Here is a 15,882-nt window from a genome sequence, read left to right as displayed (position 1 = left end):
AAGCGAGGCAATCATTTAAGAAACCAAGGCTATTGAGTCTGCCAATAAGAATGTTGTGATTGACAGAGTCGAAAGCCTTAGCCAGGTCGATGAATACGGCTGCACAGTAATGTCTCTTATCGATGGCAGTTACTACTTAAGTAGTACTATTTTTGACAACTTCTACTTTTATTTCACTAGAAAATAATGTTCCTAATGTATGATTCATACTTTTACTTTTGATACTTAAGTATATTTTAGCAATCAAGTGATATTTCACTGGGTGATATTCACTTTTACTTGAGTCATTTTCTATTATGGTATCTTTACTTTTACTCAAGTGTGACAGTACTTTTTCCACCACTGACCTTTCTTTAGATTTCCCACCTACTCTCTCTCTATATATCCCCCATCTCTCTCTCTCGCTCCCTCTCTCTTTTTCTCTTTCTCTCTTTCTTCCTCTTTCTCTCTCGGACTGTCTTTCTCTCTCTCTCTCTGATCTGAAGGAAAATAGGTGAAAAGAGGTGAAAGGTCAAAAATGAAGTAAGTTAAACTAAATGTAAGGCACTGTAATACATGCAAGCTAAATATGGAGTTAATGTGTCAAAATAAGACTTTCTCCTCAGGTCTAACAAGACCAGTTTAAATCAATTCAATCTGTCTATTCACCATTTAAACCTCCAAAAGTCCCTCATCGTCAAATTAGGATTTAATCGGCAGATAAAATAATAAGCGGTAAGCTTCCATTCAAGCTTTATTGGTGAGTTAAAACAAAGTATTGGAAAGTGTCAATGTACCTTGAAGGGATACTTTGGGATTTTGACAATGAGGCGCTTTATCTACAATGCCTTCAGGAAGTATTCATACCCCTTTACTTATTCCACATTTGGTTGCGTTACAGCCTGAATTCAAAATGTATTGAATCTCTTTTTTCTCTCTCACTCATTTACACACAATAACCTATAATGACAAAGTGGAAACAGGTTTTTCAAAATGTTTGCAAATTTTGAAAAAATTTAATTACAAAAATATCTAATTTACATACAGTAAGTATTACACACCTGGGTTAATACTTTATAGCAGCACCTGTGAGTCTTTTGGGGTACGTCTCTGAGCTCTGCACACCTGGATTGTACAATATTTGCATAACACTATTTGTAAAATTCTTCAAGCTCTGTCAAGTTGATTGTTGATCATTGCTAGACAGCTATTTCCAAGTTTTGCTATAAATTTTCAAGCTGTTTTCAAACCGCTCAGGAACATTCAATGTCATCTTGAAAAGCAACTCCAGTGTCGATTTGGCCTTGTGTTTTAGGTTATTGTCCTGCTGAAAGGTGAATTTGTCTGTTGGAAAGTGTCTGTTGGAAAGTATCTGTTGGAATTTGTCAGTGTCTGTTGGAAAGCAGAGGTTTTCCTCTAGGATGTTGCCTGAACTTATAGCTGTTTTTATCCTAAAAAACTCCAGAGTTCTTGCCAATGACAAGCATTCCCATAACATGATGCAGCCACCACCATGTTTGAAAATATGAAGAGTGGTACACAGTAATGTGTTATGTTGTATTTCCCACAAACCTAACGCTTTGTATTCAGGACAAAAGGTTAATATATTTGCCACATTACTTAAATGCTTTGTTGCAAACAGGATGCATGTTTTGGAGTATTTGTATTCTATACAGGCTTCCTTTTTTTCACTCTGTCATTTATGTCAGTTTTCTCGTTTCATAATCATTAAACTCTGTAACTTTTTTTAAATCACCATTGGCCTCATGGTGAAATCCCAGAGCCGCTGCCTTCCTCTCCAGCAACTGAGTTAGGAATGATGACAGTATATTTGTAGTGACTGGGTTTATTGATACACTATCCAAAGCCTAATTAATAACGTAACCATGCTGAAAGGGATATTCAGCGTCTGCACTTTTTATTTTTAAACATCTACCAATCGGTGCCCTTTTTTTTGAAATGTTGAAAAACCTCTCTGATCTTTGTGGTTGAATCTGTGCTTAAAATGCACTACTCGATTGAGGGACCATACAGATAATGGTACGTGTGGGCTACAGAGATGGGGAAGTCATTCAAATGTTAACCACTGTTATTGAACACGGAATTAATCCATGCAATTTATTATGCGATTTGTTAATCACATTTTTACTCCTGAATTTGTAGATGTCAAGAGTCATTTTGCGCTTTCCTCTCCAAATAGGGATCACTTAGTGTTCCTCTGTTTTATCCTGCAGACACCCCACTGTGAGCCAGCAGACAACACACAGACATACACACACACATACAAACCCCTTACGATACACAGAGTATTACATGTTTTGCTTATGGGCAAGTGTGTGTGCTAGTGTGCGTATGTGTGTTTATATGTTCATGTCTGTGCGTGTGTGCGTGTGATAAGCTCACCCAAGTAAGAATTGGGACACCATGCATAACCCAGCAAGACACATTTCTCTCCATCTGTCCTAATAATTATTTATGCATGTAGACTGACAAGGCCCGTATGGCTCAATATGTACTGATATTCTGGCTAATGTGTATGAGTGAACACATCTCTGTTTATAGTTCATGTTGAGAGTGTGTGTGTGTGTGTGTGTGTGTGTGTGTGTGTGTGTGTATGTGTGTGTGTGTGTGGACGTGTTTAACTATTCTTGTGGGGACGAGAAGTAAACAAACAAAATTTGACCAACTGGTTACATTTTTGTTCGTCCCCACGTGGTCAAATGCTATTTCTAGGGGGTTTAGGGTTAAGGTTAGGATTAGTGTTATGGTTAGAATTACGTTAAGGGTTAGAGTTAGGAGCAAGGGTTAGTTTTTAGCTTAGGGGTAGGAATCTAGGGTTAGGTCTATGGTTATGGTTAAGGTTAGGTTTGTTGTTGTTAGGGTTAGGGTAAGAGTACTGGTTAGGGTTAGGTTTAGGGTCAGGCATTAGGGAAAATAGGGTTTTGAATGGGACTGAATTGTGTTTCCCCACAAGTTTAGCTGTACAAGACTGCGTGTGTGTGTGCGTGTGTGTGTGTGTGTGCGTGCGTGTGCGTGTGTGTGTGCGTGCGTGTGCGTGTGTGTGTGTGTGTGTGTGTAAATAATCAGTATGAATCAGCTCAGCCAGGTCACCCGTGATACAAGTCAGTATTCGACGTCAATCAATGTCTGAGGACTTCGGGACGTGGAAACCGGCCACTAGAGGCAACCGTGAGCACTGTTAGCTTCAAGTAGTTTTCAGTTTTATTAAGGCGTTGTGGCAGATGGGCATAAGCATCTGCCTCGGATTCCAAAGTTTGTATGTTTAAATCCAGTTATAGAAAGTCGTTTTTTATATTTTTGTTTTAAGCCTGTCCCAAACCTTAACCCCCCAGCTAGCAATGAGGAATCAACCCAGAAGCGGCCCTCTTCCAGGTGGCCAGAACTGATTGAATTGGCCTAGAATCGGGTGTCGGACACGGCGCGGAATCAGAAGGGAATGACTGCCCAGAATCAACCCAAATACATCAGGCCGTTTCTGTCTACCAGAATTCAGACGACTTTGCATCTTACCAGAATCCCCCCAGAAGCGGCCCGATGCAAATCTAAATAAATGTATAAAAATGTACCAGTTTAATTCATTTTAAATATGACTATTATGCATACAAATTACCCCCTTTTCGTCATATCCATGTCCCATCGCTGCAACTCCCGTACGGCCTCGGGAGCGGCGAAGGTCAAGAGCCATGCGTCCCCCCGAAACACAACCCAGCCAATGTGTCAGAGGAACCACCGTACACCTGATGACCGTGTCAGCATGCATGCGCCTGGCCTGCCACAGGAGTCGCGACAGCACGATGGGACAAGGACATCCCGGCCGGCCAAACTGTCCCCTAATCCGGATGACGTTGGGCCAATTGTGCGTCGCCTCATGGGTCTCCCATTCACGGCCGGCACGGGCATCGAGCCAGCATCTGTAGAAGTGTCTTAAACCACTGTGCCACTTGCACAAAGTATCAAAATACTAAAGTATTACTTAAACAGGACTCTTAAATAATTTCATTTAAATGTTATTTTTTGATCACAGAAACATTGAAAACATATGGAAAAATGAATACATAATGAAGTGTTAATTATATAAAGCAGCCTGTGTAATCATCTGCCAGAGAGTAGCCACAATCGGCCCGATCCCCAAGTAATACATTTGGGCCAGATAACTCACACCGGAATCGGCCCGAGCTCAATCCCCACATCCTAGCCATAAGTAATACTTGGGCCAGATAACTCACACCGGAATCGGCCCGAGCTCAATCCCCACATCCTAGCCATAAGTAATACTTGGGCCAGATAACTCACACCGGAATCGGCCCGAGCTCAATCCCCACATCCTAGCCATAAGTAATACTTGGGCCAGATAACTCACACCGGAATCGGCCCGAGCTCAATCCCCACATCCTAGCCATAAGTAATACTTGGGCCACATGACGTCGGCCGAGTCTGATTCTCAGCCGTGTTCCCCGACTCTCAGCCAGAATCGGCCCAGATCCACTGTGCTAGCTGGGTCTTACCTTAACCAGAGTTAATTCCTACTGTAACCTTAACCCTTACCTTAAAAATTCAAACTTAATGCCTAAACGTAAACTTAAACACTTCGAAACGTAATGTCTGGAACAACTTCAGAAATGTGACATTTGAGAAACAAAGATAAACGTCTCTCATGAGACTGTCAGAGTTTGTAGGAGTTAGCATTGCACATGGCAGACAGAGAGAGAGTTAACAAGTTGAACGTGGTAATTCGTCTGTTGATTTGCATTATGAAAGTGGAGTAGGGGGAAGTTTCCCTTTAGTAGACACAGCTAAGGTCAGTTTAGCATCACACACATTGAGTTGAAGTTAGGACTTGGGAAATGTAAGCTGGTTCTATGTCTGTTTTTACTGGAAGATTCTACCTGCATCAATGATACTCTCAACTCCACAGATTGATTAGTGTTTCTGGTAGACTGTTACCTCTCAAAGCGCTGCTCGGCATAATTGTGCGTTTTTGGGTCTGTTCATTTAAGGCACTCGGGGGCACACGCAGGCATACACACGTAGGCACACTACCGAATAGCTTCCCATGTGTACCTACAACATGTATCTACTATGACATGTTCCACATAACGGTCCATGGCTCATTCATCCCCCTTCTGTCTATGGCATTGTTGTACAATAGGCAGACACACACACTGCCTATCCAAAATCAGACCAGCAACCGCTGATAATCACTGATTATATGTCAATCTGGGCCCCCTCTCACTGGGGAGACAAAACCAGCAGTGTGTGTGTATGCGTGCGGGTGTGTGTGTGTGTTCGTGTGTGCGCGCACGCGCGTGCATTCGGCGCATGCAATGTGTCTCCCTGTGGAGCACTGTAACCTCAGTGGAATATGCCAACGTCCAGATTATAACCTCTAGCAGGTGGAATGCCATTTTTACAGCATCCTATCCATCTGTCCCATACCAGGCTTTAGACTGATGCCATGTGGCCCCAGACCATGCTCTCACAGCTGGGGATCTTCCAACCCTCCACAGTTGGCTTCGACCTAGTTCAGCATTAAAATATCATTTAGAAGGAAAGTGTTTTCTTGAATCAAAAAGATGCTGTGGGAAATTGATTTGTCTCTACCTCACTTTCCAACTGCAAACTAGAAATATGAAGGACATTCACCATCGCAGGGCTCATGAGGGACAATTCAAGTTGATTAGGAAAATACTTCTTTATTAGCAACCCCTTATGAACAAGAACACTGCGTCCTGTTTCTCTCCTCTGCCTCCCAGTCAGTGTTTGGTGGCAGTGCTATCAGAGGAGTTGATGGAAAAGAACTCTTCAGCTGTGATATAGCTGACAGAGACAGTACACTCAGTACTGTTTCAACTGTCAATAATTATACATCAGGTCCTGTGAGGGGACTGATAATTAGTTCAGTTATGGTCAGGGGCTGAGCATACACAACACTCCAACATAGCTGTATAAAGGTTCATCTCAGTGTTATAACTGTTCACAGAAGTGCTACAGACAGGGTGGTGGTTAGTCCAGTTAGTGTGACTCATGTATCTGAAGGTTCATATCACTGCTGTAACCGTGACAAGATCTGCAACAGACATGTGTACAGTCATTTGTAGTAAAGCCAGGCTAGAGCATATGGTTGGTGTGTGTTGATGGCTGTAAGGCTAGTCATTAGTTCAATTAGCGAATGTGAATGTTCCCATTGATTGACCTCCACATCACACTTTTCATTACTAAATGAGAGATATACACTACCGTTCAAAAGTTTGGGATCACTTAGAAATGTCCTTGTTTTTGGAAGAAAATTGTCCATTAAAATAACATACAATTTATCAGAAATATAGTGTAGACATTGTTAATGTTGTAAATGACTATTGTAGCTGGAAACGGCTGATATTTAATGGAATATCTACATAGGCGTACAGAGGCCCCATATCAGCAACCATCACTCCTGTGTTCCAATGGCACATTGAGTTAGCTAATCCAAGTTTATCATTTTAAAAGGTTAATTGATCAGTAGAAAACCCTTTTGCAATTATGTTAGCACAGTTGAAAACTGTTAAAGAAGATTAAAGAAGCAATAAATCTGGCCTTCTTTAGACTAGTTGATTATCTGGAGCATGTGGGTTCAATTACAGGCTCAAAATGGCCAGAAACAAAGAACTTTCCTCTGAAACTTCATCAGTCTATTCTTGTTCTGAGAAATTAAGGCTATTCCATGCGATGAATTGCCAATAAACTGAAGATCTCATACAACACTTTATACTACTCCCTTCACAGAACAGCACAAACTGGCCCTAACCAGAATAGTGGGAGGCCCCGGTGCACAACTCAGTAAGAGGAGAAGTACATTAGAGTGTCTAGTTTGAGAAACAGATGCCTCACAAGTCCTCAACTGGCAGCTTCATGAAATAAATAAAACACCAGTCTCAACGTCAACAGTGAAGAGGCGACTCCAGGATGCTGGACTTCTAGGCAGAGTTGCAAAGAAAAAGCCATATCTCAGACTGGCCAAGAAAAATAAAAGATTAAGATGGGCAAAAGAACATAGACACTGGACATAGGAATATTGGAAAAAAGTGTTATGGACAAACTAATCTAAGTTTGAGGTAATTAGAACACAAAGAAGAACATTCGTGAGACGCAGAAAAAATTGAAAGATGTTGGAGGAGTGCTTGACGCCATCTGTTAAGCATGGTGGAGGCAATGTGATGGTCTGGGAGTACTTTGGTGGTGGTAAAGTGGGAGATTTGTACAGGGTAAAAGGGATCTCGAAGAAGGAAGGCTATCATTCCATTTTGCAACGCCATGCCATACCCTGTGGACGCCGCTTAATTAGAGCCAATTTCCTCCTACAACAGGACAATGACCCAAAGCACAGCTCCAAACTATGCAAGAACTAGTTAGGGAAAAAGCAGTCAGCTGGTATTCTGTCTATAATGGAGTGGCCAGCACGGTCACCGGATCTCAACCCTTTTAAGCTGTTGTGGGGGGCAGCTTGACCGTAAGAAGTGCCCATCAAGCCAATCCAACTTGTGGGAGGTGTTTCAGGAAGCATGGGGTGAAATCTCTTTGGATTACCTCAACAAATTGAAAACTAGAATGCCAAAGGTCCGCAAGGCTGTAATTGCTGCAAATGGAAGATTCTTTGACGGAAGCAAAGTTTGAAGGACACAAATATTATTTCAATTTAAAATAATTATTTATAACCTTGTCTAACGTCTTGACTATATTTCCTATTCATTTTGCAACTCATTTCATGTATGTTTTCATGGAAAACAAGGACATTTCTAAGTGACCCCGAACGGTAGTATATATGGAGGCATGGAGGACAGAGGGATGAATACATGGGTAAAGGATGGAGAGAAGAAATTAGGGGTTCATGGGGGTCTGGCTGTCCCTGTCAGAGTGGTCTCTACAGCACAATACAGCTCGATGTGGTCAATGAGTACCCAGCCTCTCTCTCTCTCTCTCTTGCGCTCTCTTTCTCTCGCTCTCTCTCTCGCTCTCTCTCTCTCTCACTCTCTCACTTTTTGTTTGAGTGCATCTGTATGCTGTAATGTGATGGTGTGTGTGTGTGTCTCACTCACTGTGTGTGTCCGTGTTTCTCCCATCTCCAGGGAAGCTGGCGCTAAGAACTGGGACACCGAGGGCTGCCAAACACTCACGTCTGCCGCCGTCCACACTAAATGCCTGTGCAGCAGGATCTCAACCTACGCTGTGCTAGCGCAACAAGCTAAAGACCCGGTGAGTCACATTTCCAGCTCTACTCGATTGCACTGGGGCTAACGCTAATTGGAGCCAACAAGCTAATGCGTTAGGGTGTTGGCATGTGGATATGTACAAGGTAGACTTAGGGTTACTTTGATTTGAACAGTCAACTCAGAAAGGGAGATGAATGAAATTCACTTGCTATCCTCAAGGTTTGAGATAGGACATAAACAACTGTATAAGTCACAGTTGAAATAAATACAGCTGTGACATCTGTACAACAGTCTTCTAAAATGTAATGGAGAATCTCCATTGGAATAGATTTTTAATCTAGGACTAGGCTTTATCTGTGGCCAGGAATCCAGCCTTAATTAAGAGTTTTTGAGAGAGTGGATTTGTTGAAATCATACGACTAAAGATGTTGCCAGTCCCAAGACCACAGCAAATAGCAATGTAAAAACAAGTTCTCACAAAGCAAAAAAAGTATACAAATGAATTTAGATGGAAGCTGTAAGTACAGAAATTTGCTCACTGGGAAAGGAATATCCAACTAATCAGTGACAACTGTGTGCAGTTTGGAGTTTGTGACAGAAACTACAGTATGTGAGCGCATTATAGACACTATGTCCTGTGATTTCCTATGATCTTCTATACAGAAGAGCCCCTTACAGTAATATAGGCACTATGTCCTGGGATTTCCTATTAACTTCTATGTAGAAGAGCCCCTTACAGTAATATAGGCACTATGTCCTGGGATTTCCTATGAATTTGTATGTAGACGAACCCCTTACAGTATTTTTTATTTTTTTATTTCACCTTCATTTAACCAGGTAGGCTAGTTGAGAACAAGTTCTCATTTGCAACTGCGACCTGGCCAAGATAAAGCATAGCAGTGTGAACAGGCAACACAGAGTTACACATGGAGTAAACAATTAACAAGTCAATAACACAGTAGAAAAAAAAGAGAGTCTTTATACATTGTGTGCAAAAGGCATGAGGAGGTAGGCGAATAATTACAATTTTGCAGATTAACACTGGAGTGATAAATGATCAGATGGTCATGTAAAGGTAGAGATATTGGTGTGCAAAAGAGCAGAAAAGTAAATAAATATAAACAGTATGGGGAAGAGGTAGGTAAAATTGGGTGGGCTATTTACCGATAGACTATGTACAGCTGCAGCGGTGGGTTAGCTGCTCAGATAGCAGATGTTTGAAGTTGGTGAGGGAGATAAAAGTCTCCAACTTCAGCGATTTTTGCAATTCATTCCAGTCACAGGCAGCAGAGAACTGGAACGAAAGGCAGCCAAATGAGGTGTTGGCTTTAGGGATGATCAGTGAGATACACCTGCTGGAGCGCGTGCTACGGGTGGGTGTTGCCATCGTGACCAGTGAACTGAGATAAGGCGGAGCTTTATGGACTTGTAGATGACCTGGAGCCAGTGGGTCTGGCGACGAATATGTAGCGAGGGCCAGCCGACTAGAGCATACAGGTCGCAGTGGTGGGTGGTATAAGGTGCTTTAGTAACAAAACGGATGGCACTGTGATAAACTGCATCCAGTTTGCTGAGTAGAGTGTTGGAAGCTATTTTGTAGATGACATCGCCGAAGTCGAGGATAAGGGTAAGTTTGGCGGCGTGAGTGAAGGAGGCTTTGTTGCGTAATAGAAAGCCGACTCTAGATTATAGACACTATGTCCTGGGATTTCCTATAACCTTCTATGTAGAAGAACCCCTTACAGTATTATAGACACTATGCCCTGGGATTTCCTATAACCTTCTATGTAGAAGAACCCCTTACAGTATTATAGACACTATGTCCTGGGATTTCCTATAACCTTCTATGTAGAAGAACCCCTTACAGTATTATAGACACTATGTCCTGGGATTTCCTATAACCTTCTATGTAGAAGAACCCCTTACAGTATTATAGACACTATGTCCTGGGATTTCCTATAACCTTCTATATAGAAGAACCCCTTACAGTATTATAGACACTATGTCCTGGGATTTCCTATAATCTTCTATACAGAAGAACCCCTTACAGTATTATAGACACTATGTCCTGGGATTTCCTATAATCTTCTATACAGAAGAACCCCTTACAGTATTATATACACTATGTCCTGGGATTTCCTATAATCTTCTATACAGAAGACCCCTCACCTTCTAACAACTCGTGTGTAGCTTGTGAGCGTCATCGAGCAAAACATGTTACAGTCTCATCTTTTCATAGATCACTTTTAGTCGTTTGTAGCTCAAACCATTCTCACTCTGCAGATGTTTTTGTAAAAAGGGCCCGGCCCCGGGTCCCTTCAGGATCGGCCCTTGTCTCACAAACACCACTGTAGCTCAGCCCCCGCTATGCACACATACTAATGGTTGGAATCTACGGACACAATGGTTAAAAGGGATTAGAAGTCCAAAACGCGCCAGCGTTACGGCAGGACACATTGGGTTAACAAGTAAGCTAGTTTGTTTAGATAAGATATGGATGGTTGGCTCATTAGTTGATTATGGGAGAACTGGGCTGCGCTCATCGGTAAGCACAGCACAGAGCTCATTAGCTAATTATCTAACCAATGTTTAGTCACTGTTCAGTCCGACCGTGGGGAAGAACAAGAAGCCAACCAGTAGAACGATAGGGGGTGTAGAGGAAAAGTGCATTATAGTAATGCTCCATCCTTGGATTAGCTCAAATGTGCTTTATAGATGGGATCTTGGTTCAGTTCACGGCTGCTCTATCCTTGTTGGGCTGGGCAAGCAAACAGCTATCATTATTAGAGACATTGAGAGCCACTTTCCTTATAGTATGAACTATGACATTTAGGGTACAGGTGTGTCTCAAAGCCAGCTTGGGTGTGTTGGTTGGTGTATGAGTTCAGCTGTGTATTTCCGTGTTAACATGCACAGGCATGCCTGGGTACTGTATGTGTCTGCATGTTGTGTGTGTGTGTGTGTTCTTTTGTGTCTGCGTGCATGTGTGTGCTTACTGTAGCCTCCAGCGTGTGTAACTGCTGTATAATTCTAAATAGAGCAGTGACCGTGGCTATGACGTGAGCAGAGCAGGCTTTTAGCGGTGATTAATGTATTGAGCCACTCTCCTCTGCTTTATGTGTGCCACTACTAATGGACCCGCTAGGACCCCTAACTCTAGCAGCTAAACACGCCTATATCCACTGACCTTTAACCTGACCTCTTCTTCTAGCCAGCCTGTCCCATCACTCTGTGATGTCACCCTCTCTTAACCATCCTTATCTCTCTCTCTCTCTCTCTCTCTATTTCAATTCAAAGGGTTTTATTGGCATGGGAAACATATGTTTACATTGCCAAAGTAAGTGAAATGTTCCAAAAGTTCAAAAATAATAGAGACATTTTAAATGTCATATTATGTCTATATGCAGTGTTGTAGCGATGTGAAAATAGTTAGTCTCTCTCTCTCTAAGCTCTTTCTATCTTCCTGTCCCACCTACTTGTCCCTCACTCGCTTTCTGCTGCCATACCAACTCACACCCCCTGTCTCCCGCATCCACTGGGGGGGGGGGGGGGGGGGGGGGGGGGAGGAGCGAGAGAGAGAGAGAGAGAGAGAGAGAGACAGAGACTTGGTTTAAGTGGCAAATATTGTATATCAGGACATCTTAAGGTGTGTGTGTGTGTGTGTGTGTGTGTGTGTGTGTGTGTGTGTGTGTGTGTGTGTGTGTGTGTGTGTGTGTGTGTGTGTGTGTGTGTGTGTGTGTGTGTGTGTGCAGGGGTTTCTTTATGTAAGGAAGATAACATTTGAAAAGCACTTACTATCTACAGTCTCTGTCGGGGTTAACTGCCCTGCTATTCAGCTATGCATATCTCAGATCTCACTATTCTTTACCACACAAATGCATCTGACTCTCTCTGTCTCTCTCTCAATGTGTGTGTGTGTGTGTGTGTGTGTGTGTGTGTGTGTGTCTGTATAATGCAACCCTCGCGTCTGGGAGGCTTTTATTGATAAGATATACACTGAGTGTACAAAACATTAGGATTACCTGCTTTTTCCATGTCACATGCGCTGAATACAACCTTACTGTGAAATGCTTACAAGCCCTTAAACAACAATGCAGTTCAAGAAATAGAGTTCTGAAAATATTTACTAAATAAACTACACTTCTACACGTCATCTACTCTTCAGGTTAAAGAAGGATTTTTAAGCCTTGAGACAATTGACACATGCATTGTGTATGTGTGCCATTCAGAGGTTGTATGGTGCCTTTGAACGGGGTATGGCAGTAGATGCCTTTGAACGGGGTATGGTGGTAGGTGCCTTTGAACGGGGTATGGTAGCAGGTGCCTTTGAATGGGGTATGGTAGCAGGTGCCTTTGAACGGGGTATGGTAGTAGGTGCCTTTGAACGGGGTATGGCAGTAGATGCCTTTGAACGGGGTATGGTGGTAGGTGCCTTTGAACGGGGTATGGTAGCAGGTGCCTTTGAACGGGGTATGGTAGTAGGTGCCTTTGAATGGGGTATGGTAGTAGGTGCCTTTGAACGGGGTATGGTAGTAGGTGCCTTTGAACGGGGTATGGTAGTAGGTGCCTTTGAACGGGGTATGGTATTAGGTGCCTTTGAACGGGGTATGGTAGTAGGTGCCTTTGAATGGGATATGGTAGTAGGTGCCTTTGAACGGGGTATGGTATTAGGTGCCTTTGAACGGGGTATGGTAGCAGGTGCCTTTGAACGGGGTATGGTAGTAGGTGCCTTTGAACGGGGTATGGTAGTAGGTGCCTTTGAACGGGGTATGGTAGTAGGTGCCTTTGAACGGGGTATGGTAGTAGGTGCCTTTGAACGGGGTATGGTAGTAGGTGCCTTTGAACAGGGTATGGTAGTAGGTGCCTTGAACGGGGTATGGTGGTAGGTGCCAGGAACAAGACCAACAGAGTTTTAATGGAGTTTTATTGGTAGATATAAGGTGGTGGACTTTAGTTTCACCCATCAGTTTGTTTAGTTTTTTTTACCCCAAAGCTGGCCTGATCCTGAACAAATAGGATGTTCCTATTTCCCATACTTCCAAAAGGAAGGGACAGTAAAAGGGCCGTTCCCATTAGGGACAGGAAATATCCATAATAGTCCTGATCTAAAAGCCGGATCCGTCAACCTCAGACCGCTCTCTGTGCTGTCTGGCCTTCTCCTTTTATGGAATACTATTGACTTTTCTCTTTTCCCAGCATGTGGTCACAAGTGGAATGGGCAAGAATGCCTGGTGACATTTTTGAAATGTGTCCTTAGCTGTTAGCGATATGTCATTCAGGACCATTACACCATTAGCCTAGCGCTGATGCCCTGGAGCTAGGGATCAGTGTGTAGAGTTTATTTCCCAGCTAATGTGGTTAATGGAGAGGACACTTTCACCTTGCTATCAGCTGCCCCAACTCAGCAATGTAGAGTATGTGTGTGTGTGTGTGTGTGTGTGTGTGTGTGTGTGTGTGTGTGTGTGTGTGTGTGTGTGTGTGTGTGTGTGTGTGTGTGTGTGTGTGTGTGTGTGTGTGTGTGTGCATGGGTGGGTGCATGGGTGGGTGCGTGTGTGTGTGTGTGTGTGTGTGTGTGTGCAGCATGAATGAAGGCACTGTTCATGCTTGCTTGCGTGGCTGCATGTCTCCACGAATGTAGCTACAAATAATATCGGTATTGCTCTTTCACTCACTTAACATAACTCAGTTGTCATGTGGTTGCAGTGGACCATCCAAATACACAAAGTGTCACACACATCCACATCCAGACACCCAGGCAGGGTCTGGGTCTTGGAACAAAGCTTAGAATCCGCAGCCCAGCTTGAGCAGCTTATCCTGGGCCAGAGAGAAGGCGGGCAGGGGGAGGAGGATTAACCACCATGTTTAGTAGAAGAGGGAGGGAGGGAGGGATGAAGGGAGGGATGCAGGGATAGACAGACAGAGAGAGAGAGAGAGATGGAGGGATTTAGAGGCATTGCTTCCATAATAGGCAGTTTACAGTGGGGCCAGGGATCGCCGGTTAATCGTGTTTACTTCCAACAGCTGGAGAGACCAGGGAGAGGAGGAGGAAGAGAAGAGGGAGAGAGACCAGGGAGAAGGAAAGGAGGGCGAGAGACCAGGGAGGGGGGGTGGAGGAGAGGAGGGAGAGAGAGAGACCAGGGAGAGGGAAAGGAGGGCGAGAGACCAGGGAGGAGGGGGTGGAGGAGAGGAGGAAGAGAGACCAGGGAGAGGGGGAGGAGAGGGAATGGAGAGAAAGAGACCAGGGAGAGAGGGAGGGGAGAGTTAAGAGAGGAGAGAAACCTACAATCAGTATCAATGGGAGTTGATTGTGGAGTTTAGTCTGTCTTCCCTCTGGTCCCACTCTCACAGGGATAGTGTGTAGTGAGCTATTCACATTATGGATTTGATCTCCTCCATTAAAAGCCACGGAAATAGGGTGAACCATGGAGTAAAACAGACAGATAGGAGAGAAAGAAAGAGAGGGAAACAAGATAGAGGTTGAGAAGGGTATTCAAGGGTTGTACATTTCATCACAATACTGTTTTGAACATTTATTTTAGGTGTGATGCCCAGCTGAGCGTTCTACTCAATGCAGTCTCAATGGGTGCTGAGGATGATATAGTCTAAAATGCATTATTACTGTGGTTTGAAAGCACATTGACATTTCAAAAGAAGGCAAATGATTTGTAGGAGACACTTTTGCCGTTGTCATGTCTTCAGATGGACTTTAGATGCAGTATAACTGTAGCTACTGTAGCTAGCTAAGATTGAGGGGAGCACTAACATTATCATTGCTAGCTCTTTCTGACAAACCTTACTGCTGTAGCTCATGGCAACATTGGAATTTCTCTAAATAAATTTGACGACATGATAATGATAGCCACTTTAGCAATGTCATCGTATTTCCAGCCCACTATGGTGTAAATGTGACGAAACAGTCAGAGTTTTTTGGGGCATTAACCATCAGTCAGACATCAATATGCTTCGTCAGTCAGACGTCAATATGCTGCATCAGTCTGACGTCAATATGCTGCGTCAGTCAGACGTCAATATGCTGCGTCAGTCAGACGTCAATATGTTGCGTCAGTCAGACGTCAATATGCTGCGTCAGTCAGACGTCAATATGCTTCGTCAGTCAGACGTCAATATGCTGCGTCAGTCTGACGTCAATATGCTGCGTCAGTCAGACGTCAATATGCTGCGTTAGTCAGACGTCAATATGCTACGTCAGTCAGACGTCAATATGCTTCGTCAGTCAGACGTCAATATGCTTCGTCAGTCAGACGTCAATATGCTGCGTCAGTCAGACGTAAATATGCTGCGTCAGTCAGACTTCAATATGCTGCGTCAGTCAGACGGCAATATGCTGCGTCAGTCAGACGTCAATATGCTGCGTCAGTCAGACGTCAATATGCTGCGTCAGTCAGACGTCAATATGCTGCGTCAGTCAGACTTCAATATGCTGCGTCAGTCAGACGTCAATATGCTGCGTCAGTCAGACGTCAATATGCTGCGTCAGACGTCAATATGCTGCGTCAGTCAGACGTCAATATGCTGCGTCAGTCAGATGTCAATATGCTGCGTCAGTCAGACGTCAATATGCTGCGTCAGTCAGATGTCAATATGCTGCGTCAGTCAGACGTCAATATGCTGCGTCAGTCAGACGTAAATATGCTGCGTCAGTCAGACGTAAATATGCTGCGTCAGTCAGACTTCA

General features: G+C 43.6%; 1 protein-coding gene across 5 annotated transcripts in view; it reads left to right on the top strand.

Annotated features, from left to right (window-relative positions):
• The window catches only part of adgrb2 (adhesion G protein-coupled receptor B2), a 501,873-nt gene that overhangs the window by 348,402 nt on the left and 137,589 nt on the right, over window positions 1–15,882 (top strand). For all 5 annotated transcript variants that reach the window (XM_031793151.1, XM_031793150.1, XM_031793148.1 and 2 more), the window contains exon 16: window positions 8,103–8,229. In XM_031793151.1, the coding sequence (XP_031649011.1) occupies window positions 8,103–8,229 (127 nt within the window). The remainder of the gene's footprint in view (window positions 1–8,102; window positions 8,230–15,882) is intronic.

Source organism: Oncorhynchus kisutch, linkage group LG17 (assembly GCF_002021735.2).
Source record: "Oncorhynchus kisutch isolate 150728-3 linkage group LG17, Okis_V2, whole genome shotgun sequence".
Taxonomy (NCBI): Eukaryota; Metazoa; Chordata; class Actinopteri; order Salmoniformes; family Salmonidae; genus Oncorhynchus; species Oncorhynchus kisutch.
Note: the sequence above shows the minus strand (reverse complement) of the source record. Positions and strands in the feature narration are given on the sequence as shown.